The 27,044-nt window shown below is 32.2% G+C and overlaps 3 protein-coding genes across 3 annotated transcripts in view; 1 reads left to right on the top strand and 2 right to left on the bottom strand.

The window, feature by feature from the left end:
* LOC129232634 (cyclin-T2-like) overlaps window positions 1–5,772 on the bottom strand; it is a 47,677-nt gene extending 41,905 nt beyond the window's left edge. The window contains exons 1-2 of the mRNA XM_054866766.1: window positions 5,527–5,772; window positions 2,095–2,176 (exon numbers count right to left, since the gene is read on the bottom strand). Coding sequence (XP_054722741.1) covers window positions 2,095–2,176; window positions 5,527–5,672 — 228 coding nt within the window. The 5' untranslated portion in view covers window positions 5,673–5,772. The remainder of the gene's footprint in view (window positions 1–2,094; window positions 2,177–5,526) is intronic.
* Window positions 5,773–15,690: 9,918 nt separating this feature from the next.
* LOC129232633 (UDP-N-acetylglucosamine transferase subunit ALG13 homolog) lies at window positions 15,691–16,188 on the top strand. Its single transcript, XM_054866765.1, has one exon. It carries the CDS (start codon window positions 15,691–15,693, stop codon window positions 16,186–16,188), a length of 498 nt encoding a protein of 165 aa, XP_054722740.1.
* Window positions 16,189–23,177: 6,989 nt separating this feature from the next.
* LOC129232601 (uncharacterized) lies at window positions 23,178–26,459 on the bottom strand. Its single transcript, XM_054866734.1, has 2 exons — window positions 26,076–26,459; window positions 23,178–24,324 (listed from the first exon to the last, which is right to left on the bottom strand). Exons 1-2 carry the CDS (start codon window positions 26,088–26,090, stop codon window positions 23,668–23,670), a joined length of 672 nt encoding a protein of 223 aa, XP_054722709.1. The 5' UTR covers window positions 26,091–26,459; the 3' UTR covers window positions 23,178–23,667.
* Between the last annotated feature and the right edge of the window lie 585 nt (window positions 26,460–27,044).

Below are 27,044 nucleotides of genomic sequence, written 5' to 3'. Positions count from 1 at the left end.
GCAATAGAAATATTATTCTAAACAATGGGGACCGAACCCCATTCGGATAATTAGATCCAGAAAATGGTCAATTAAAAAAAATAATTGAGTGTATGTGTATGTTACTTAATTGTAAAATATTTTATTAAAAATGAAATAATAAAATAAAATTGCAAAATTACTGAATAATTATTTGAAAATGTGTGTGTGTGGGGGGTTGATATTACACTAAAAAAATTATAATTTAAAAATGAATAAATAGAAAAATGAAATAAAAATGATTTATAAAAAAATTCTAAACAAATGTTCAGAACTTATAAAAATTCTCCCCCAAATTCAAAAAATCCCCCTTGGAATCTGAAGTAAAGGGGGACATTCCCCCCTAGAAATTGAACCCTATTTCAAACCCTGTAGATGCTTAAATTATTATCCACAATAACTAGTCTTCAATTGCTGTTACGTCTACCCAATAAATGCATTATTGGTAGGACAGAACTTTTAACATTTGAAAAATACAATTTTAATTTTTTTATGTCATATTGAAAAAAAAAAAACTACAATGTATTTATCTCTGTGTCTTGGCCATTGAAGTACTTAGAAAAACTATGGTGAAGGTATTCATAACCCTTCAATATTTTGCTAAAACTTTTGAACTCTGCTTAAATTCTTGAAAGAATAAGATTTTTTTTTTTATACTCCCCCCCCTCAATATATATTTTTTTAATATTATTTCAAACTAATCATCGTGATAAAAGAATTTTTAACTCTCCAACTTAATAGTTTCTTGTAGCTGGCCAATAATGTTTTTAAAATTCAACTACTAAAAATTTAGAAGTCCAAGCTTTTCATACTAGCAGCTACTGGCTACCAAAGAACTACACCACTGCCTAACAGCTCCGCGTTTTCTATTATTGAGGTTATATTTTTCACATTGGTAGTGCAGTTGAACCTCGATAATGCAAAATTCAAGGGACCCAGAGAATTATTTCCAGTTAATTTGATTTTGTTTTATCTGATATCTGTCAAGTGATAGCTAACTCGCAGGACCAAACATTTCACATATTACCAAACACTCATTTAAAATGAATGCATCCCCCTTCCCCCTAGAAATGAAGATTTACGGGATTGTCTATAATATAATACTTTTTGGTCCTTCCTCACCCCCCCCCCCCCCACAATCTTCCCCTTTTTACCAAGTGTCACTTCACCATACCCTTGTCACACACGTCACGATATTTTACATAAATACAGTGAAACACCGTTTATACGTTTTGGAAAGGACTATGAAAAAAAGAATACAAATGAAAAAATGTATAATAGGTATACGCAGTCTTGCATGATATAGACGAACGCGGCGAACAGCGTTCGCAGAAAATTTTTGGCTCTGCAGAAATTTTTTCAAACAGCTAACGTTTAAAAAAAAAAAATTTTTTTTAAAGGGAATTTTAAAAAAAAATCCTAGTTTATTTCTGTTAAAGCCTTTCTCCAAAAGCCTTTTAAAGCACGTGTGTGAAAAGAATAATGGTTTTGGCAGTTTTCTTCAGTTGGTGAAAAAAAAGCACAAACTATATATGCTATTGCAAAAAATAAATAAATAAAAATAAATGATTTAAAGTTTTTTTTTTTTTTTGTCTCTTTCATATTTGAATATAAATTTAATGCTTTATTCAAGGATGAGTTAGGCAAAAGAATTATTTGCAGAAAATTTTCCAGTTAGGATTTGTGTTCGCAGAAAGCTTTTCATTTTATCCAAGTCTGGGTATAGGTTAATGTGTATTCGACTCTGCAGGGACCAATTTAAAAAAAAACGCATAATTGATTGAAACGTATTAAAAGAGAAACGTCTTCACGGTGCTTCACTGTATATTCATTCTTATAAAAAAATGCAACATATCACACTTCTTGTCACAAACTCAATTTCACGAACCTTTCTCCCCCCTCAAAGAGTGAAATTATTTGTAGACAGCCCCTACAGGAAACTGAAAACTAGCATGAAATTACACTTGAAGGCTCTCTCCTAAAACTGAATGATTTAAGTTCCATGGTTTACAATTAAATGGACGTTATAATAATCAGCACAACAAGACATGATATTTAATAGGAAAACAAACTTACATTTCTATGGACTTCAGAAAAGGAGTGAAAAGCGTAAAACCTGTGCATGTACACAATAGCTGTGTTAATGCACAATTGAGATCTGTTTATCAGTTAAGGGGAATGTATGAAAATTGTAGAAACATAGATCATGTTGTACTTATTAACATCTTTATCTCTCACATTCACTGCCAATATATTCATTTACAAAATTAAAGTAAGAGATAAAAAGGTATGAGTCTAGAATCATAAAAAGAATTAAAAAGGTGCTGTCATAAAAAGAATTAAAAAGGTGCTGAAAAAGAAAATGTTATAAAAAGAAGCTTGATCTTGACTAATTCCTTTTTGGGAAATTCAGTGACAAAATGAAATGTTATTGCTGCACAGATTCAAGTAGGAATACTTTCACAAAACTTCTGCAAAAATAATCCAACTCAACTCAACTTTCCTATTACCCCCAAAAGGAAATGAACATTAACTTCAACTTATCAGAGCCGCAATAGATTCAAATGGAACCTGCTCTTAAAGAGCCATTCATTAATTACGTAAGGGTCCCAAGGGGGAGGTGCAGTTGGAAAATTTTTCTAACATATCCCTACTTGGGGGGAAAGGGGTGCCAAACCCATTCTGTCCATAATATTTTATATTAGATTTAGCGCGAGTCGAGTGGTTTGACACGGATCAAATTTTCATTTTGCGTCTGGAAGAAGAAAAAAACTTTTTAGGATGAGCTGCTTTTTACTTGTTTTACAGACTGTGAATAGTATTAAATTAATTTAAAAATTGCATTATGCATGGGCATGTTTTATTTTTGAATCGTATTGCATCATTTTCAAAAATATGTCGAAAATACATTCAGTCTAGGCCCCTAGCTCTTTTGTTTAAATTCTAGTTTATTTAAATGCAGGGGTTCTCAACTTTTCAAGCTTTGAGCTCTCTTTGCTTGCGGACAATTAATAAAACCAGTGAATAGTACAATCGGAATTTGAAGAAAAAGTTGACAGAATAGCTGAAGTGAAGCTGGTTATTTATTGAAAGCATAAATAATTTACATGTACGAAATTTTATTTTATTTTGAGAACATTTTTAGGAAAACATGATATTGAAGAATCAAGGAACCAAACTCCAAGTTTAATGGAAATAATCCAGGGATCTAGATGGTGGCTGGCAAGTAAAAATAAAAGATGATAGTCTTGGCTTAGACCTGAATCGGTTTAGAGAAAGACGCTAAACCGGTTTAAAGATGTGGGATGCACACCGGTTTTTGGCGATGCAGCCCAGCCTTACTCCAGCACATTTGTTATTGCTTGCGTAATTACTTAAAAATTGTATTTTAGATTGATTGCATGTTTTTAAACATGATCAGAAAGTGTTTCCAAGCAGATTTTCAAAACATTGCCTATCTACTTAGACTCCCAGTTCCTGGTACAGTACAGAACCCTTTTATCCGGGAATCAAAAAATCGGGAGAACTAAAAAACCCGGCAAATTTTTCTTCATTTTCTTGCCATTTTTTAAAAATTAAGTTTTTTTTTTTTAAATACCAAAAAGCATATGAACGATTTCTTAATAAACTATATATTACTCACGCATTATCTCGGGAAAATGTTTGCAAACACTAACTTCAAATGGTTATCCTTTATGGGGGGTAAAATTTCCGAAATATTTGCTTGAACTAAAAAGTACATTCGTAAGTCTGAAATTTTTGCGTTTCATTCCAACTAAAAGCTAATGCAGTATTTTATTTAATGGCCTATAAATAAAGGCGTTTAGCGTAAGTAATGTCGCGAAAGTGAGGGAAACGCTGAAAACCGAATTCGCGAACTTTCCGGCTAGTTAGTTGGATCGTGAAATCTAGAAATCCTAGAACGCAAGACTAATAAGGCTGCAAGAACTCATAAATCGAATGTCTGTTGATATTAACGAAATGCAAAAGGCATTAGTTATCAAAAACTACCGTAAATCGCAAACATAAAACCTTTACAAAAAATTAAAAAATAAAACGCGATCAAGAACGCGAATTCTTTTATACACATAGGATGAAATTTGCATTTAGGTTCAAAAACATTTTTTGCCCTTCCCTTCATTTTCTTTCGTTTTAAAACATCAAAAAGTAGATTTTTTTTTTCTATGCAAACAGATTGTAAGGGTTTTCAGGTATTATGAATAACTTAAGTTTTTTAGTGTTTAAATTATTCTCTCACCTATTAGTTTAAAAATATTTCGATATTCTTAAGCATTTCTGAACTGTTTTCTTCTTATTTTAGTATGCTTAACTATAAGTTTTACAAGCAATCGGCCAATAGCGCTTTTTAGCGATCCAGAAAACCAGGAAACAGGCAGTGGATTTTCATAGTATATAATTTATTTCAGCGTCACGTCCCAGGCTTTTTAGAAAAAAATGGACAAATCCCAACCCCGGCTTATGTGGGGAAACCCCCCCCCCTCTCCCGATTTGTTGCTAGAGCTATAACAATCCAAATTAATATACTAGACAGTAGGTCCAGGAATAGGTGGATTACAATGACTTATCTGTGTGATGCAAGAATTTTTTTTTTTTTATCCAAGATGGTGGGAAATTCAATGCATGCAGTCCAATAAAGGTTAAGCAGTGTAATGCCAAAATATAAAACATTAATACATGATATGTAACTTGATGGATTATAATAGGAAAAATTCCATTTCATAACAGATTAGACAACATATTTCTTATCTGTTAGACAAATAATTATAAAACGAACGACCAAAATTAATTTAGGTAATATTTCGGTTATTTTCATAAAATTATGTTAAAAACTCAACCATAGTCAAGGACCACAGGAATTTCAATGTCCTTCTAACAATGGTATTGCTCAACTGCTTGCAATTGTTAAAAATATTTTTCAAGGTAACAATGTATTTCTCCCAAAAATGCGTCGCGATTGTATATTTTTGTTCAATTTTGACAAAGTTTTACGAATAATCGAATGCTAACGCTCGAGGGATTGCTCCAACTGGATTTTTGCGATGATTGAACGCGGAAGTTTTTAAGGTCATACGAAATATGTGATTAGAAGAGTAAATTCTTAATTTAAAATGAACATTACGTCTTATTACTGCAAAATGCAGGAATAAAAAAACTAAAAACTTTGCTGGATTTAACTTGTTTTATACTAGAAATACCAATGTTTACATTAATGTAATTGCATAACGATGAGCACGCTAAGCCTAAATCAGTTTTATGATTCCAACGAGAAGATTAAGAAAACTTCAAAGTCAGAATCTGCACGAAAGAAATATTAAATGTATCTGAGAAACTTTTCGAATAAGCTTTTCCACGAAAACGGAGATTGATATTGTGTTTGGTCGACAACATGCAAATCCGCTCAGTAGCCCTAATACAGGTACATGTTGCACGCACTAAGAATTGTTAGATATTATCAAATATTGGGCATGTATCTATAAAAAAGGATACACTTGTAGTCGCTGTCCCATATCCTGAATGAAATTTGCAGCTTGTTGTCTATAAGATAGTTCTTTATTGGCGTCGATTCCACATCTTCGACTTGGCGTGTTACCCAACTGCTCTTTTGTAAAGTACAATTTGCCTGCATTCTCCATTGAGTTATCGAAACACTTCCTGTTATAAGGTTACGTCGTGATTTTTCATACCTTCATTAACAAAAGTTTACGGGTTATTTTACAAATATAAAAAGCAAAAAACTTTGCAATTACACATCCACGTGAAAACAGCTACACTCACGGTTGACGTCATGTAGACAATAAACGAAAACGGTTGCCACACGATGATAGAAATAATAATATAATATTTAAAAGTATTTGAAAAAATGATTCTTCTAAAAATAAACTGAAAATAATAATAATTTGAGTAAAAATAAGGATTTTTTTTACATAATTGGGACGAAATTCCATTCATTGGGTAGGGCCATAAAACGGACAGACTCGAGGCTCATCCGTAACAGGGACTCGCATTAACAAAAAAAAAAAAAAAAAAAATGTCAGACACCGCACAGGGAAAAGGTTTCGTATTTAAAAAATTTTTTCAAGTTTGCACAAACGCGAAGATAACTCAAAAATTGTATTGCAATTTCGTGAAAGCTGAACAGTGCCCTATCTGGTTGGTTCTGCGTGGACTGAGAGCACAGAGTAAGCAAAAAATTTGTTCAGTGAAAAATTTTATTATATACATCACAGTAAAAAAATATCTGCTCACAAATCAATTTTGGTCAGTGTTCTTGTTCGAGGGGCAGCATTTGAATGAGGTGCAGCAAGCTCCATCACTCTTGGATGGAAAATCTGTAAATTTATGAAATAATGTGGTTTGCAAACGTGGATGATTGAAAAACAGACTGTAAAACTTTGCTCCTATCGTTCATGTTTGATTCACAAACAATCAAACTCGTGCAACACAGTGACAGCCCTGTAATCAGTGTAATTCAGAGACTCCGGTTTCGTCTTTGTTATGAACTCATCAGTCTGGAATAGACAATAACCAAGCTGGAGGTAGATGTCATCTCATTGAAGGTGAGAGTGCCCCCTAACTGGTAGCTAAAATGAAGTCAGCACACCAGTGAGAGGCCGCACCAATGGTGCAGTTCAACTTGTCAATTGAAAACAAAGATTGGGTATTAGCAACATGATATCTACCTCCAGATTGGTTATTATCTAGTCCAGACTGACGAGTGCAGTGTTGCAAGTGAGGAAGCCAATAGAATGATTGGGTTTATCCGTTGGAAGTTTCTGTTTCAAACAAATTTAAGAAGGTTGCTCTGCCTTTATATAAAGTTTCGTGAGACTTCATTTGGAGAATGCTATTCAGTTTTGATCTCCTGATCTTGAGAAAGCTTTATTCATGGGCACCCATGTGCAAAATTTTAAGGGAGGGGGGGGGGCTCAGATATTTTCCCCATTGTTTAGCAGGATATTTTCTCCATCGAAACCGTTCTCAGGACAGATTAGGGTCGTTAAAATTTGACGTTTTTAATAACTTATTCATTAATGGCTGGAGAAGAAATGTTTTTACATTTTTGCAAAGGAAAAAAGTACTAAAAGCAAGGGAGTGCTTATTTCTAAGGGGGGCTTGAGCCCCCACTCTCCCCCCCCCCCATATAGGCACCCATGACTTTAGAGGAAAGGGTTCAAAGAAGAACTTCTAGACGAAAGGGACATCAGATTTAGATCATGATACCAGACATAAACGGCTTAATATGTATAGCCTGGAGCAGGCCCGTGTCCAGTTCGATAACTAGGCTTTTTTTTTATACGTTTTGTGTGTGTGTGTGTGTGTGTTTTTTTTTTTTTTTTTAATGAAATCTTATTTGTATAGTTGAACATTTTGTAAAAGCACACATATTCCTTTTATGCCACCTAATGTTAGTTTCTTTTTTTTTTCTTTTGTTTTTCCATCAAATAACATTGAACAGGAATTTAATGAAAATAAAAATTTCATTTAAAAAAATGGCTGTTTCGCATAGAAACATTTTTCTAATGCGTGAAACAACTAATTCATTCAACACTAAAGGTGAACCATAAAAAAAAAAAAAAAAAAAACTAATAGTAAGCAAAGTAACCATTCCCCTAAGTTTTTTTTTTTTGGGCTACATCATTGTTTAATATTCTTTTAAATAATTTTCCCTTGCATGTTTATAGCATTGCCGGACTCTTCAACCATTCCTCCACGTTAATTTTTTTCAAGCACTTAGAAGCGAAGAAGCTTGAATCCTACAATTAAGGAAAATGCTAATTGTTAAGCATGGGGAAATATTAAAGAGGATGAATACTGTATCAGAGTTTAACTCTAAAATTAATTAAAACTTAAAATACGTTTTGGAAAATCGTTTAATGATTCATTGATTTTTTTTTTTTCAATGGGAGGGGTTTAACCCCTAAGATTCTCCCCTTGGACACGGCTCTGGCCTGGGGCAAAGGAGAGTCAGAGGGGATATGATTCAGTTGTTTAAATTTATAAATATAAAAGACGTTGATGGGTTAAATTTTTTCATGGAAAGCAGGACGAGGGGTCCTTGCTTTAAGCTATTCAAATGTCATGCTAACCTGGAAATTAGGAAAAACAACTACTTTAGTAGGGCTGTGGACACTTGGAATGAATTACCAGAAGAGACTGTATAAGCAAGGGGGTAGATAGCTTTTAGAGGGTCATTGATCTTCATTGGGGACTAATAAATTTTCTGGGCCCAAAGCATGTTGCTAGTTGTCGAATTTGCATTTGTACCTATGTTAAATTGAACTAAATGTAAACATATTTCTTTTCAGTGCTATTTAGACCAGTACCCAGACTGAGATAAAATGGAAAGCTTTCTTCGAACACAAATCCTAACTGGAAAATTTTCTGCAAATAATTATTTTGCCTAACTCACCCTTGAATAAAAAATTAAATTTAAATTCAAATATGAAAGAGACAAAAAAAGTGCTTTAAATCATTTAATTTTTTTTTTTTACAATAACAAACAGTTTGCTCATCCTTTCACCAACTGAAGAAAGCTGCCAAAACCATTATTTTTTTTACACATGTGCTTTAAAAGGCTTTTGGAGAAAGGCTTTAACAGAAATAAACTCTGAGATTTTCTTATAAATTCCCTTAAAAAAAAAAAAAAAGATTTTTTTTTTTAAATCAACATTAGCATTTTGAAAAAAAAATTCTGCAGAGCCAAAAATTTTCTGTGAACGCCGTTCGCGCGTTCGTCTATATTATGCACAGGACTGCCAGTACCATCTACGTTTTCTCAAGAGTCAGCACATATAAAGTCTTCAACAACTTCACTGTTGTTGTTACTAGAGTATTTCATTTCCAATTCTTCTAAAAAAATTTGTTTTTGTATTCTTCTAAAAAATGACCCAACGTCCCATGTTCTAGGTCTAAAAACTGCAGTCATGATCATTTTTCTTTGCAAAAAAAAAAAAAAGAATGAAACTATAAATAATTATGAACTAAAAGAACTACCACTGGAGTATGAAAATTACTTAGCGAGCACTGCCAAAATGAAAAAAATTTGTTCAATGTAAACCATGTCATTTTATTACAGGATTTGTAGGACTATAGGTGCTATTTGTTGTTCATACATTAAAATAAAAAATATTAATGTTATTAAAATTATCCAGCACTATGCTCCAATGAGCTCACTCTCCCAATCATTTTACAAATTTACTCAACACATTTGCAACTTTAATTTTCACATTCCAAAAGTATGTTGAAAGTGTTTTTTTTTTTTTTTTTGTAATAAAAGTCTTTTTAAAGGTTTGTTATGCAAGCTCTATTATACTCGTAAAGAAGCCGGCGACAGTAAAATATTTGAACTTAGGTAAATTTAATCATAATTGTTCATTTTCAAAATATTTGCCAAAACAACATTTGAAAATTTTCAAACATAAATATTATCAACTGTTTTATTTATTTTTGGATAAATTTTCATACAACCAGAGATATTTTACTTTATAAGTGAATTTTTCACCTTCAATGTCATGAGTGTTATTGGACAACATGAAAATATTTTTATAAAGTATTCAAGTTTTTATTTTTACAGAAATCCTACATTTTATGAATTAATTTGTCCTTTGACTATATTGCATTAAAAAAAATTATTATTTTTTTTTTTTTTTTGATTAAAATGCACAACATTCATTCTCATAAGTGTTATCAAGTACCATACTTTCCCAGTCTGTGATAATTATAAATCAGGGTTGGCAAGGTTTTGGACACTACGGTAAAAACCACAGTAAAAACCCTGGTTTTTACCGTCCTGTCCAAAACCCTTGTGTCCAAAGCTGTCCGAAAGTGTCCAAAACTCTATTTTTAGAAAAAACGTATTCTGTGAAAAAACATCAAAAGTAAATAATAAAATGTTTTTTATTGAACATTAATTCAATGAGAACATTCAACTTATTTAAGCAGATGATTTTAATCTAGTTACATAGAAGTTGAATTATTTATTAAAATTTCAATTTGCATGCATGAGTTTATTTATTTTGATAATAGTAACCAAATTTCCCTATGTTTACGCATGTGTGCAAATGAAAGCAGGTTTGGCAAGGTTTTTACCATCCTGTTCAAACCCCTTGAGCCCAAAAGTGTCCAAAACTATTTTTGAGAAACTATATTTTGTGGGAAAATATCAAAAACAGAACAAAATGTGTCGAAATTATTTTTTTGACTGTAAAATATATTCATTTAATGTGAACATTCAAGTATAAATATACTATATGTAACTTATTCATGCAGCTGATTTTAGTATAGTTAAGTAAAAATTAAATTTTTCATTGAAAATTTCAATTTGTATGCAGGAGTTTTTTTGCCCCCATAAACCAAATTTTTCGACATTTATGCAAGTGTGCAAAGGAAAGATTTCAAAATGTAGTGCAATAATTGACTTAAATGCAATAAATTACAATTTTTTGTAGTTACAGAATGTATTATGTTAAAAATATGAACTAAAAAAGGACTAGCACAGGTTCTATAACATAAGTGTAGTCATCAATTTCTTGTTCTTTAATCTATAGTTTAAAAAATAAATTTTGTTAAAACATCATGTAAAACTTATTTGCAAAAACCATTTTAAAAAAAAAGCTTTTTTTTTTCTTTTTCCTAAATATTGCACATTTAATAACATTCCTTTGTGTTATAAATGGAACTGACATTAGTTGTCTTGGTAATGTTGTGAATTTCCTTTGATAACTCTGCCAACTGTTACATAAGGATGTTTTTACGCAATAGCTATTAGCAATTTTTTTAAGTAAAATATTTTTTAAATGAACATTTTTGAGAAATTTTTTTATTAAATACCATTAATTAAACCTGATTAATATCTATATTTATACATTGCGAATATTGCAGTAAATACGAGTTGATTAGATTACACCCCTTTAGCTTTAGCATAGTTTTGGACAGTTTCAGACACTTTTGGACAGTTTTGGACGGTAAAAACCACCTGTCCTGTCCTAAACCGGTTTTGGACAGTCTGAAACCCAACCCTGTTATAAATAAAATGAAAAAAACATTTTAAAATAGTGTTATAATGAAGATGCATTGCTTTTAAGTAAGCTACAAATTTAAATAGAGTTATTATGCATTTGTTTTGTTTTTTAAGCTATTTTATGAAAAGGAATGTGAATTTAAAAATTAAGATTATAAGCAGAAATGGCCACAATCTTATATAATTTTAATATCAAAATGAAATAAAAAGATCTGTACTCATGACTTTAATAGCATTAAATTATTGATTGATTTGACATTAATTCTGCAGAACTATTATTTTTTTAGAAAATTAGTTTAAGACATTTTGAAAAAGTATTTTCCACAATAGGTTCTCTTAAGTAAAATTGTTTCCTTGTGTTTTGTTATTGTCAGTGGAAACCGTCTCCCTAGTCGATGTCAAAATAAATGCATAGTTTCAAATGAGAACCATACAGGTTTATAAACATATTTTCAAGGGATGTTCTCGATAACATCAATACTTTTATTCGCCTTATATGGCCCCTGTATATAAGTGAGTCTTTCTTCTTTTTCAGAGCATCTATTGGAATCGACTCTTCTCTGGAAATTCGATGCCGTGCATCGAAAAACATTTGCTTATTTTTGTGTATAAAAGTAAAAATTATAAAAGTATTTAAATCAGGGTTCGTGATTTTTAAATTTTTTTTAATTAAACAAGTCGGATTTTTTAGATTTAAATCAGATTTTTTTGATTTAAATCAGGTTTTTTTGATTTAAATCAGATTTGTTTGATTTTTTTAAAATGTTCAAAAATTTGCAGGTATTAATTACTTTACATTTATAAACATAATATATTTCATACAATAGATGAATCCATTCAACTTACTTTTAAAATTAAGATTTATAAGTACATTATAATGCTGAGATAAGATGTGATTTTGTTTTATATTTTGCTTAAAGATTAGGTTTCCATTATCATGTACGTTTTTAGTGTAAAATAATATGATGAACAATTACTTTTCTGAACTAGATTAGTCATGGTGTATAAGAACAAACTGCAAATTATTATTTTGTTCTAAACTAATTTGAGTAAAAGCAATAGAGTAAAAATCTGTTACACACACAAAAAGAGGGATCTATGTAGTTTTTCCTGTTGAAGTTAAGATAGTATAATGCAGTGTAGTTAAACCCTGATTTAAATAGCCACAGATATGCAAGAAATGGATTCACATTTATTACGAAGTTAGGGCTACATCCATAAAATATGCTGATATTGCAGAAAATGTTTCTTTGAATTTTAAGTTTCAGAAGTTGAAAATCTGGGCTTATGGCTTTAACTTCTTGTCAGAGTATTTAAAAATCATCTGCTATTTTATATTTTTTCAATAGCCTTCTTTTTAAGAAATATATTTTACTTTTAGGTGATCCTGGTTAAAAAGGATGTGTCTTGTTTTGTGATTTTGATCCTAAAGATTGCTTATTTGTGCAGCTACGTGAAGGTATATTTCATTTTTTGCTTCCACCAGTTGCTTTGTATTTTACCTTTCAGCTTTCAAGTACTTTAGAAGGCAGTATTTTTTTCATTTTACTTTAAGGTTTTTTTTTTACACCAAATGCCATATTTTGCTTAATAATCAGTTCATAGTTATTTGATGAAAATTTTAAACAAAACAAATGTATTTAACATCCTAATTTTATCTACGTTAATCAATCTAGTAATGGCTAATCACCATTTTTCTTATTTGTGAAAGGATTTTTTTATGTTTAAGTTTGTGTTAAGTATTGTGTTCTTTTTTTTAGTTGCAATATCCCCCCCCCCAAAAAAAAAATAAATAAAAACAGTTGATGGACTTTAACTATGAATACTTATAAGTCTTTTCTTTTTTTTTTTTTCCTGGATAGCTTCATATTTAAATAAGTTAGTTATGATAAGGGAAATGTTGTGTATTGTTATTGTTAGGACTTAAGGAAAATTGAAAAAAAAACAAAATGCAAATGTGATGACCAGCAACAGGCTCTGGATCAAAGGCCCTCTTAAACTATCTACCCCATAAACTTCTTCCGGTAAGCCGTTTGAGTCCCCACAAGCTTACTAAAGTAGTAATTTTTCCTATTTTCCCGGTTAGTCTGAGAATTAAATAGCTTAAAACAGTAACTCCTCGTCCTGCTTTCCATGCAAAAATCCAAACCATCGACATCTTTCATATTGATGAATTTAAACAACTGAATCATGTCCCTTGTGACTCTCCTTTGTTCCAGGCTAAGTATACATATTAAGCCTTTTAAGTCTGGCATCATAATCTAAATCTGAAAGTCCCCTTACTGGAGGACCCTACCCCCCCTTAACCCCCTAAATCCTTTCCAATAAAGAAATGTAAATTCCGAGTGTTTTCTCTTACATTAAAATTACTTTGATTGAGATAATGTTATTTATTAAGTAAGAACTTTAATTAATTTTGTGCTATGGTACTATACTATAACCTATGTTCAGTAAGTTACCGCCCTTGGCAGTGTATTTCATGTACTATAACTTTGATTCATTGTATTAAAATCTATGTCCATTTATCAACTGTGGAATACGGTAGACCCTCGTTTTACACTGGGGTTACGTTCCACAAAAAGGCCTCGTAAGTTAAGACTAAATAGTATGGTTAAAATATGGTTTTCCCATTGATAAAAAAAAATTCTTCATTCTAGTGACATATTTGCACAATGTGAAAATGTTTCTTTTAGAAGTTTGAAATGTCAATGAATTATTTAGGAAAACCATTGATATTTGTTGATGTTTGTAATTCATTGTTCTTATAAATAACTATGTAGTCTTTTACTGTAATAGCTATATTTAACTTAATATGAGGCAATGAGAAGAAAAGGGATCTAAATGCCAAAATTAAAACTTGGAGATAACAATAATAAGTAGTAGAACCAGTCCTATGTTTAGGAGTAAATGATATTACTAGCCGTCTGGTAGGTGCTGCTGTAACAGCATGCTTAAGAAAAACTTTTCAATGCAAGCCTACATAGGATTTGTATTTAAAACTGTTTTTACTTAAAACTTGAAAATGTCCATTTACATCCCTTTGCTTCTCACTCACTCTTAAGCAGGGAGGAAAAAATCGTGGTTTTATTCTTCAACAGTCCATTTTTAAAAATACTCTTTTAAAAAAAAAATTTAAGCTTTTTTTTACATTTAAAAGTGTTTGAGTTTGTTTTAGTCCCCTGTACAATACATTGCACTACTTTTTAACGAACTGTCGGGTTTCTAGAAGTGAATTCTACCTAAATTCAACTTGCCTGGTTGAAAACTCAGACACATTTACCAGGGTTGTTTGGTTTAAACCATGGTTTAAACCAAGTGGTTTTTTTAAAAAACCATGCGGTTTTTTTAAAAAATGTTTTTTTTTTTTAAAAAAAGCCAAAAAGAATCCATTTTACAGGTTTACATTGATTTCCCCACACATATTGAAAAATGTAAAATTCCATTTATGCTAAGTTCCTTGCTAAGTTGCTTCTTCAAAATGTATTATAAGCTTTAATCGAAAAAAAAATATTAATATATTTTTTATTTCATATATGTGCCATAAAGCAGATTTCAGTCAACTTCCATCATTATGTTTAATTTGCATGATTAGTTAAGATTTACTAAGGATTGAATCTTTTATTGTAGATGCAATCCATTATATTGCTCACTTCTGTTGCAGGGGTGTGACATTTTTGCCCATTTATTTGCACTTTCCTGGAATTTTAACTTTGACTTGTAAGGTAATCAACAGTCTAACTTAATTGTTTGCACCTAAAAATTAAGATTTGTTCTGCAGGTGAACACAAATAATATTTTTCGAATCAAAATTTAAAAAAAAAATTTATACTTCATATTATGATACATAATAAATCCTTATACGTATTATAATGTAGGAAGATTAAAAGACAAATTTTTGAATTCCCAGAACAAAATGCAAATGTATGTGTAAAAATTGATTGAGAAATATATAAATCTTCACATGTAAACTACACTCTTCATTGGTGTTTTTTTTTTTTTTTTGGATTCTGTGTGCTCAAAAGATTTTGATTGGCTATACACCTATGCTGCTTTATGACTATTGGGTGCAGATAATTCTTAAGTCCCCCCCCCCTTTTGTTCATTGGAATTGGGATTTTGGTATTTGCTTTGCCTTAGCTAACCTGTGCAGTTTACAAAAGTTACTTACTCATATTGTTTTAAAAAGAATGTCTAATTCTGGTAGAAAAAAAGACCTAATCTGGCTTTCATTTGATGAAATCAAAAATGAAGTCAGTATTTCGTATCATAAAGGGTCTATATATACATGCATACTAATATGTTAATCAAGTCAAACATTTCAATCAATATTTCCCCGCAGAAAGCTATTTTAATTATTTAATTTAGTAACAAGATTTTGTTCTAATCTCTTTAATTAATCAAGAAATTAGGTATAATGTGACTATTGAATAACTGTTGATTACATGAAACCTTAATTACCTTCCGAAAATTAATTGTTTTTCTTGCAAATAGTATTTAAACCAAAAAAACCCGGTTTAAACCAATAAAACCTGGTTTAAACCAAAAAAAACTGGGTTTTTTTTTTTTTTTTTTTTTAAAACGGTTTTTTTACCAACCCTGATATTTACTTCATTTCAGGTTTTTCCTCCACCATGTCTGTTTTTGTCACGGTGGGCTCCACATCTTTTGATGACCTCATACGCACTATGACTTCCGACAAGGTCCTGAGACTCCTGGGTTCCAAGGGCATCCTCAAGGTCACCCTGCAAGTGGGTCGCGGTGAATACGTTCCAGAGAACACTTACGGAGATGGCAAGATCACCTTGGATTGGTTTCGCTTCAAGGATGACATCACGAAAGACATCCAAGATGCCACCCTGGTGGTGGGCCATGGGGGGGCGGGGACCATCCTGGAGTGTCTAGGGCAGCGCCGCCCGATCCTGGTGGTACTCAATGAGAAACTGATGGAAAACCACCAGGGGGAGCTGGCAGAGCGTCTAGAGGAGGAGGGGATGCTTATCTCTACCACTTGTTCCGGGCTTCTCGTGGCCTTGGAAAAGTTCTTTTCTAATCCTCCAAAGATGGAATCCTATGCGTCAGAGCCTTACATGTTTCGTGGATTCCTGGAGGGAGTGATGGGATTCCGCTGAGTTTCGGATCCAAAAGTTGGCTTATGTTGTTTTCGTGCCTAGGTTGACATAAGTGCCATCTTTGTAGTGTCCCACATGGATCTCCATTTTAATATTGACATGACTCCAATCTCTGCATTGGCATCCGTAATGCTGTCCTTGCAATGCATTCCTATAAATGTGTCCTCCGAAGACAGAACCATATGTGTCGGAGCCTTATAATCTTCCAGGGATTCCTGGGAAGAATGATAGAATTATGCTGTTCAGGCTCTTGGAGTTGGCTTATGTTGTTGTTTTTCTGCTGAGGTTGACATTAGTGAGTGTTATCTTGGTGGTGTTCAACGCATAGACTAATAATAAGAATAGACCGAGCTATGGCAACCCTTTTGCTGCTCATAAACCAAACCATGTGACTGGTGGATATCCTAGCAACAGCGGGCGTTGATCGTAGCAGACGATCGAAATAAAATAAATAAAATTGATGGAACACAGAAGAATGATCTTTTATGGAGTCCGATTTGTAAATTTGTTATTCTAAGTTGTAAATATTTTGTTAATATAGTGAGTTTTTCGTTTAGATAGTATTGTGCATTTTCTTTAGTCAATTTCAATAACTCTCTAAGCAATAAAAGATGCAAGCGACCAAGAAGAATCAGCAAACGGTAAGATTTTTACCTACAGTTTCAATTTAAGATACCGATTAGTACATTTTTGCGTTAACGCAAAACGTTTACGCCATTTCGTTCACGCCAACGCTGACAGCTCCAAATGAAATAAAAGTTACCGAAAACTGATCAAAAACTATTACTAATGTCAAAATAATGCATAACTAAAAGAAAAACAGTTCAATCTCTGCACCTGGACGTTTTTTTTAATGAAAACACATTGTCTTAAAATACATGTCGAGTGCCAAACTATAGATAATGCTGCCATCTAGCAACCATGCTGCCAAAGTCATCGCCAAGCCCTTCCACTAGTCACATGATACATCTATGAACCAATTTTCTTCATCAGCAAGAATGAGAAAGCTCGGTCTACTCTTATTATTAGTCTATGGTTCAACGTGATTCCAATCTCTGTGTTGCCATTTTGCAGACCTCCCAATAAATTCCTATCTCTTTCATAGCTGCCAACTCCTTTTCCTAAATTCCCCAATAAAGTCAATACCTCCCCAACTTTGACTAAAACAATGAAATTCCCCCAAAAACAGGTTTTTTTCAGTGAATTTCAGGAAAATCTGTAGAATGAAGCGATTGCAATAACTAATTTTTTCATTCTAAAGTGTGAAAGTTGTATCTGTATTATCCTTTTCGAACCATGTTTGTTTCATTTTTCTTCCTTTTTCAAAATCCCCCCCTCCCAAAAAAAAGTGCCTTAAAACGTTTCTGATTTTTCACTGAACTTGATAAATTTTTACTTACTTAAATGTTTATTATCACATTAAAACACTTATACATACTTTATAACATTTTTTTCAAACCCAAAAGTTGTAGGCTTTTTTTACTTCAAAAAGAAAAACTAGTAATCCCAACTTCCGAACGTTGAGTTAGCCAAATGCTGAATTTCAGGTTTTATACAGACTCACTTTCAGAAATTCCTACTTATGTTTTAAAAATCATTTTTATGCTATAATTTTCTTTGCTAAATATATTCTTGTCAAACCCCCTAATTTTTATCTTTCAATGTTGGCAACTATGCTGTGTTGAACGAGCAATGGTCAGTTAATCTCTGCAAGGAAGCAGTCTAGTCCTTTGCCGAATATCTTTCCTTCTGAGCTCTCGTTTGTCAAGGCTCTCGCATTGTACAATTCCTGTCGAATGATTTGATTGATCCGGTGCTATGTTGAAATGTTGTGGTGATGAATAAAATATTTTATTGTTAATTCTGCGTATGTCATTCACTTTGTTTCTTTAACACATCTTCATGAGCCTTGCTTGTTATGGCAGACTTCGTAGTTGTCCCAATAGTCCTGAAAGAAAATATTTTGTCCTGATTTTGAATTTTTGTCCTGATATTCCTAATTTAAAAAAAAAAAAAATCCATTTCAGGGCTCTCCCAACAAATTTTCAGTTCGTTCCTAGGGAAAAAGGGACTAAAAAGATACCTTAATATAAACTTTTAATGGTTAAAATGAGTGACACTAAAAAAATTATTTTGGCTTCAAACAATAACTATGTTAAATGAATTTCAGACAGCTGGCGTAAAAATTATATATTTTTTAAAATTTAAGTTACTTTGCTGAATGAATTTACTACACCTAATCATTTTGAATTCATGTCCCCATTTGATCAAAATTATCAAATATTTTTCTACAGAAAGAAATACAAATGGATAAGAAGTTGAGGTAAAATTCAAAATGAAACTGAATTTAAAGGAAAAAGGGACCAGATTTTGGAAAAACTTACTTGTCCCGCTTTCTGTGCAAAAACTCAACCCATTAACATCTTTCCTTCGCTCCAGCCTATTCATATTAGGCCTTTTTAAGTCTGGCATCATAATCTAAAGTCCTGCTACTAGCCTAGTCGCCCTTCTTTTTTGAACGAAAAAAATATATCTGTGGCAGTGAAATGCAAAGGGATGTATATTTTTTTCCTTAAACTATGCTATCTTTATCTTTACTAATAATAAAGCTGAAAGTCTCTCTGTCCGGAGGATGTCTGGATGTCTGTGACGCACATAGCGGCTAAACCGTTCGGCCGATTTTCATGAAATTTAGCACCAAGTTAGTATGTAGCATGGGGATGTGCACCTCGAAGCGATTTTCCGAAAATTCGATGTGGTTCTTTTTCTATTCCAATTTTAAGAAAAAAATATCATAAGATGAACGAGTAAATTACGAAATGATCATAACGTGGAACCGTAAGATGGGTACAAGCCAACTGGCGAGAAAATTCCCCATACATTATTTGTAAATATACAGGCGAACCGAAAGACCTTTTGATTTTTCTATTACGGGCAAAGCGGTGCGGGTATCACTAGTATATAATATAGCAGCACCAACGAGAGCTACTCGTACCATATCATGCCCTGAAACAAAGGAAAGGTTCTCCTACCATTATACAGTACTGGCCAGAATGGATGACTCACTTGTTTTTCCCCATTCATACTAACGTATTGGTGCCAGATTTTGTTTTGGCTGACTGCCAAAGTGATGGTGTTCCTGCTTGCCATTTGATTAGTTTATTAATTGTTCGTCTTGTGCTGACGCACAAGTTTTTGCAGAAGGGTGAAATAATATCAAAATGCTCGGTAAAAGAATTTCACCCAAAATGCATTCACAAATAAAGATTCTGAGCGAAGAAGGTTGTATTACTCGGTATTTTGCGGCTAGATTACAATTAGTACAAAAGACAGTTTCCAGGTTTATAAGTAATTTCAAAACAACTGGAGAATATGGATATTCAAAGCCAAAAGGTCATCACAACAACACAAGCAAGCGCATGGATAATTCCATAGTTTTGGCCGCGAAGAAGTCACCCAGAAAATCAGCGATAGCAATCCAATCTGAAGTTCTACAGGCCTGCTAAGAAGCCTGTCTCCCAAAAACATTGCTAACTGACTGACATTTTGTAAAAAGTAATTTTCAAAACAAATTTTCAATTTGTTCATTTTGAAAAAACTCAGTCATCTTAACCTTCTCACTTTGCCCCACATTCCCCTACTGATGATCTAAAAAATTTCACTGACGTCCTTTTGCTTCTCACTGCCTCATATTTTAAAGGAAATTTTAAGTCTATTCCTACTTGGGTCACGTTTGCCCAGTGTGTGGAAACCATACTTATATTGCTTTGAAAATTGGAGATACATTTTAATTAAAGCATTGTTTAACAATGACCATGATCAAGAATTAAATTAAATTCCAAATGAAGCCTCACATTTTAGCATGAAATTAGTTAAAACAATTATAATTCACGCTGCAATTATATACTTTGAAACATTAGATATGCAAAAATGTTGATTAAAATGAGAATTAACTAATAATTGATAATTAATTTGATTATAGAATGTTGCAGTGTCGTCGGGTCTGAGGTCGCATACCAAATTTCAAAAGAACCTGATCATTGGAAGTGGGTGAAAATTGGGTTGTGAGATGTGAAGACTTTGCATTGGTATTATTTATTCCAATGTTTCCGGTACGCACAAGGGGGGAGATGCACCCATTAACTTGATTACAACATGAAATGACATTTGTCGCGATGATCTTTCATTGCCACAAACTATGTTTTAAAATATTCTGATTGTTAAAATAGTCTCAATAGTTATTTTATTACTTATTGACTTAAGAAACTCGTGTGCTTGCGCTACGGTATTTCAAGTATTTTTAGCTTCGAAAACATCAGAAATTTTCAGAAAATCTTAATTTTTTAAAATTTAAGATGATGAAATAAAAGTATATTAATTAATCTGTTCACTTTTCACTATAACTTATTTAGGGTGATCGTGTTCCGGTGTTATTTTTTTATATGTTCATATCGGAAATTTGTCTTTAATGTTATATTTTTATCTCCGCATCTTGACATATGGATAATTATTCATAATTTATGTAGCATACACCTGTCAAAATGGCATTCTAAAATTATTTGACCTTACTGAAGGTCCCTATATATACGAGCGTACGCATCAGCTTAAGATCAGCCATTTTGGATTGGAGCGCATGTTTGAGTGGTTGTCTTTTCTGGCGAGATATCGCGTTTGGTGATTGTTCACTACGAGCGATTATTAGCTGCACACGTGAATTGTTTTTTAAATAAAATATTATTTATAGCAACTTTGGCGAAACACTAAACTTTGCTGTGGGAACCCTAGCTCGACAACAATAAAAAATCCGATCCAAAACGACTAAGCTGATGCGTCGGCCTATCTATATAGCGGTTCGACTTTTGATGAGACCTTTGGAAAATGTGACCTCTTTGCACCTGATAAGAGAATAGATTCCTTTTTCATTTTTAATGCTTACCACACTTTATTAGGAGGCAAATATTTTTTTTTTTGTTATAAAAATCATAAATTAAAATTTTTCAACCGTATTTGCTCTTTATGGGAAGCAAAAAGATAAATTTCAGTTGCTGGTCAACTTGATTTTAATTACGTCGATAGTTATTTACAATATCGCTTTAAAATGCAATTATAAAATAACCTTACCTGATTTGTTTTATATGCTGTTTCTATACTGTAAACGCCTTCAATTTTAAAATTTGATATTTACAATGCATCATTAAGTAGCAATAAAAAAAAATAATTTTTATTTCTATAAAATTCAAAAGACAGAATTCCGTGCCCTTTAAGAGTGTCAAAAAGTTAAAAGCTGAATTTTGGTTTCAATTATTTTAAGTATTTTAAATACATAACATCTAGCTGGTATTTCCTCTTCATATTAATAAATATGTTAAATCTTTGAATATGCTCATCATGTATTGATAAGGAAATTGATGTATTATATCTAATTAAATTCTATTTAATATATGCAGTAACACACAAGTGTGATTTTCATAACTCTAAAAATATTCGCAAAGGACAGGTAGAAAATCTAATTGTGAGAATTTTGCTTTTACTTTATTTATTTATTATTCTTTTTTTGAACACTATTGGTAAAATACAAGCTAAAAAGCAACTTTATAACTTATTAACTATTCAATTATTTTAAAATATACAGAATAAGAAACATCTCTTGTGTGTTTGTCAAAAGAAATTTATTTTGAGCTCACAATCACCCATAGAATCCTTATTTTCTTTTTGACATTTCAATATTCTTAAATTTTTCATAAATTCTTTTCAAAACAAACCGGCTGCCTGCTAAATGATAAAACTAAATATTACTGTTGTACTTTTAATGTGATTTATCTTTTGGATATGAAAATCCTTCGAGCCTAAGCTTCTTTGAATTACGAAATTATTGTCTGATAGAAGAAGAAATGTTGCTCGAAACAAAGGATTTTTTTAATGTTATTATTCAACCCCGGGGTTCGCCGACATATATCATGATATATATCCGTTGTTTATTTCGAAAATAACATGATATTTTCGATACTTATGTTTTCAACTACTGCATTCTCCGCATAAAAATTATATTAATCATTGTAATATTGTTCATTTATTATTGAAAATAACCAAAAAGTTATGCACTATATTTTTATAATGTATTAATACAGAAAAGTAATATAATATTAATTTTTTATTTTATATTAACTTTTATGAAATGTAGAATAACAATTTTAAATCAGATTAAAAGTACCTACTTAAATTTTAAATGTTGGTCAGAAAAAAAAGAAAATATCTTATGATTTTGCACCAACTAATGCATATTTCTTAATCTTATAACTGTGTATATATATATATAAGTAGCTAACAGAAGAAAAATCAGTAAAACAGCTAATACTAAAATAACTTCATTAAAATTGACAAAAAATGTAAAATGAAATATTAGATATAAATCCTGAGACAAACCTTAATTTTAAGTCTGCATTATTGCAAAATTGTGAGAAAATGAAAAGTGATTTGAGGATGTATTTACTGTTTTGAAGACTTAAGTTTGTGCTGATTGAAAATAGCGGATATATATCAAAATATCCGATATATATCAAAATGTCGGATATTTTTGATATTTTCGAACCCTGTTCAACCCATCTCTTTGAGGATTTCAAAATGAAATCTTAATGCGAGAGTTTAATACAAACAAGTGTTTTAAGTATAAAACAAAATTTGCTTCATACCATTGATATCTCTTTAGTATTTTGAGCAATTTTTAGTAGACTAGCAGAAATTTTTTTTCCTTTTTTTTTCATAGCTTTGAGTTGAAATTATTTAGGTTGTTGATTCTAAAGGCTTAATGGAGAGAAAAGAAACTTACAAGTGTAGCATTGTACCAAGTTCCAGCCTTCGCTTCAGGAACATTTTTAACTTCTTGTCAAGATTACTCAAGTTTGTTTTATGAGGAATAGAAATGCATGAAACTCAAAGTAAAGTATGTACATTATATATTTATTAAGCTGCAATCCTTCACCCATATTCAATATTTCTCCTAAGTCCACTAACGAAGTTTATATTTCCACAAACATTTACATTTTAAACAACAACAATTTTATTTGAATAGCTTACATTTTGATACATAACTTAAAATTACAAAACACAAAAACTTAAAATTACAAAAAAGAAATGCTAGAACTTTTACTGTTGATGAGTAAATTTGCAACATGCTTTGGGTGTATTTATGCTAAGTATCCGACAAAATCTCTTTACACAACTTCACCATATGACTCATCGAATCAGCTTTTCATCGAGAGCATGGAGGGAAAAACAAAGGTGCTGTTCTTTTGATTTGGCCTTCACCTCATCTTGTCGCAGGAACTTTTTGGCCCATCTTTGCGATCACCAGGCATTGAAATATACCTCTTTTTTATTACTGCTTTCACGGAGTGAAACAGAAGGGGCTACCCTTTTCCAAAAGATGTTTGGAAAAAGTTTTCTTCTCAAGTTTTCTAAGTGTCTTTCAAGGGAAGGCTGTCAATGGCATCTCATCCTGGAATCGAGCGTCAACTCTTCAGGTGGCGTATTTTCATTTTTGTAGAGGGGATCTTGTTTATGAGAAGGGTCTGGTCTAAACTTCTTGGCACTCCCCTCTCGATAGATTTCTCCTTCTTCCAAACTGTGGGTCCTCTTGCAAGATCCATTCATTTTGTCGTGGAATGACTTGAGAGATGTCTGGTTTTCTGTAACCTGTGCTTTGGGCTCTGGGAGGTGGCTAATGAGGTCCTTTGATATATTTACCCAAATGGGAGAATGTTTAGAAAGCTGCTGTGGATGATTTTGTGGGAGGCGGGTGATGAGATTCCTGGGTATCTTCACCAAGATGGGCTTGGCCATTTCGTTGACATTTTGCTTTGTCTGAAGTTCTTGATTGGACTCTTTTATAGTGGTTGCAAAACATTGCCCTGACACTTCTTTGGAGACAAGAGCTTGAGGTTGTGTAGCAAAAGGTGGCAGAGGTGTGGGCAAGACTTTCCTCTCTTCTCTCTTCTGCTGACAGGCATCCAGGGATATGGGCTGCTTAGGTTCTGTTGGCATTCGGAGCTCTTCGACGCACATGTTGGTTACTTGCTCCTTCTTCACATCTGAAGGAAAACCAACTTTCCCTGCAACGGCACCAAGACAGCTGCTTTTCTGAAAGAAAAAGAAATGTATGAAAATTATTTTCAATAATTATTCGTCATCAAAAATGTCACTTGTTATTACGTGATATAAGATGTTAGGTGTGAATTTAAATGTATTAAGTTTAATTAAAGAAATGCTTGAAGTGGCCCACCGGGTGGTTGGCCCAGTCGGGGATCCCCGACTAGCCGACCTGGCCAGTCCGCCCCTGTATATATATATATATATACTAGCAAAAATACCCGGCGTTGCCTGGGTCAGTAATATTTGTGAGAGACAATCGCTACTTTCTTTTGTTTTCTGTTTTAACTGAAAGAACTCAAAACACACCGCTTTGACGTCATTAAAAATTGAGCTTCATCCTTACCCATAAAAGTAAAACAGCAATAAGTATAAAGAACGAAAGAGTATTCATTTAGAAACGAAAGCGCAAAGTGAAGCATATGAAAATTTGAAGAATTTCCAAAATATATCTAACAAAAACAAAGATCACTAAAAAAAACTGTGCGCTTTATTTACTTAAATAGTACACACACACAAAAAAAAAAAATAAAAATAAAAAGAAAAAGAAAAAATGCTCTCTACTATGTTTACCTAAGTGTGCAAAAAGTGAGTTTCCAAATGTTTAAATGACTTTAGACTCATATTTGCTCCGGAGAAGCCTTGATTCAAAATTTACATTATGATTACTTTTAATATTGCTGTTCTTAGGCAACGAATTTTCGAAACAATGGGTATAATCTTTAATCGTTTGATGTGGAAATTACATGACATTCAGTTTTCGATCACGCCGTTTTTAAACTAAGATTCTTAGCAATAAAGTATAGCCTAAGTTGTTCCCTGATAATGTAGCTATCAATGGTGAAAAAATGGTTAAAATCCGTCCAGTAGTTTTGAAGTTTACCCCGGACATCCGGACAGAGATTAGCCCTTTATGTGTAAAGATATACATACATGCAATCCATGAATCAATAATCTAAACAAAATTTAAAATGCAAAACGCAAGAACATAAAAATGAAAAAAGGTGAACTAGGGACCGACACTTTCTCAAGGGGAGGACCGGTCCCTAAGTTCACAAGGCCCTTTCTCTTTAGCAAGAGGGAAGGTCCCAATAACTTGCTACCCTCCCCGAGAGCCTTGGAGGAAAATTGGAAACAAACCTGGAAAATAATGAACAAAAGCATACTCAGGTGAACCATCAAAATGAAGAAACAATCAGAAAGTACAGTGAACTTAGGGACCGGTCATCCCCTTGAGAAAGTGTCGGTGTTTTCATTTTTATGTTCTTGCGTTTTGCATCTTCAATTTTATTTAGATTGTTTATAAATTATTAGATTTCACTAATTTATGATTACCAAACTCTCGCAGATTGTCGTTAATTACAGACTTTGGGTTGGGCAGATCGTAATTAAAATGTGTACAGAATGTTAACACACAGGAATAACTTAAATTAGTTATCTGAATAGTTTAAGAACTAATGCACTTTCTCATTTTCCTCACTTACTAGCAGTAGTTAGTTTAAAAAATTTCACCTAAAACCAAATGTTTCACATTGCAAAAGCTTTATGCGTGTACTTTATTCTCGTTTATGATTAGTAAATAAGCCCCAGGTAAACTTGCAACTGGAATTGCAATACATATTATATTCCTCATTTGAAAAGCAACAATTGGGTAAATGGAAAGGACATCTCAGAATTTCATCAAGACAATTAAAAGACACATTCATTTTGTTCAAAAAGAAATCAGTCGAAAGGTTACTTACTTTTTGACCGAGCATGAATCTTCGTCTAAAGTTGTCTGGACTTGCATTTAATATTGCTAGAAATTCTTGTGCGAGACCTGAAAAGAAACAAAGAGCTATAGCATTTAAACAGTGAGTGTTTGTGAGTTCTTAAATAATCAATAAATTAATCATTTTAAAAATTTATTATTAGTAGTGAAAATTTTCTGGAGCAACCACTCTGTTTCTTAATGGAGGTTGGACACTTTTGGAGGTTGGTTTTGAAAATGCAAGAAAAAACAAAAGAAAGAAAAAACATTAATTGCATCCACAGAAGTCATTTATGTTCTGCTTACAGTGTATAAAAAACGTTATTAAAAATATATTTAAATAAAGAAACTAAAATTTTTCTTCCTACGTTATTTTTCCATCTATTAACTAATTTGCTTTAAAATGTCAGAAGAGATTTGTCTGCTTTTTAGATTCTTTGTGTGTTCCGAAGCAACTTTTGTTTCTATTTCAGCTTTTAGATGCAAAACTTAAGTATTAATGCCGCTACCATGATCTGATGAGATCTGACTACGACATGAGCCCACATCATCAGCTCAAACTAGAAGTCTGTTGTCATCCATGCGTGTCCCTCTATAGTCCAAATCCCCGTCCCCCTCCATTTATTCAACCCTCCTTCCTTTTTTAATATTAAGCTATCATTGTTTATTTAATTTTTTTTTAAATATTTTTTTTATTTATTTATTTATAAATTATTATTTTATAAGAAAAGTTTTATGCTATGTTAATGGCATACACACACACAAATTAAATAAATGAAATAAAATACGAACAGAATACAATAAATAAATAAAAAAAAATAAAAAAACCCCTCCCACCAAAAAAAAAACATTGATGCCCCCCCCCCCCGTGGGCGCCCCTGTTGTCATCTATAAGCTGCTCAATTTCAGTCAATTAAGTAACCGAACAAAAAAAAAGATCATCTTTTGCCATTTTACTTAC

This window comes from Uloborus diversus, unplaced genomic scaffold (assembly GCF_026930045.1).
Source record: "Uloborus diversus isolate 005 unplaced genomic scaffold, Udiv.v.3.1 scaffold_13, whole genome shotgun sequence".
Taxonomy (NCBI): Eukaryota; Metazoa; Arthropoda; class Arachnida; order Araneae; family Uloboridae; genus Uloborus; species Uloborus diversus.
This window is presented reverse-complemented; position numbering and strand designations above follow the sequence as displayed.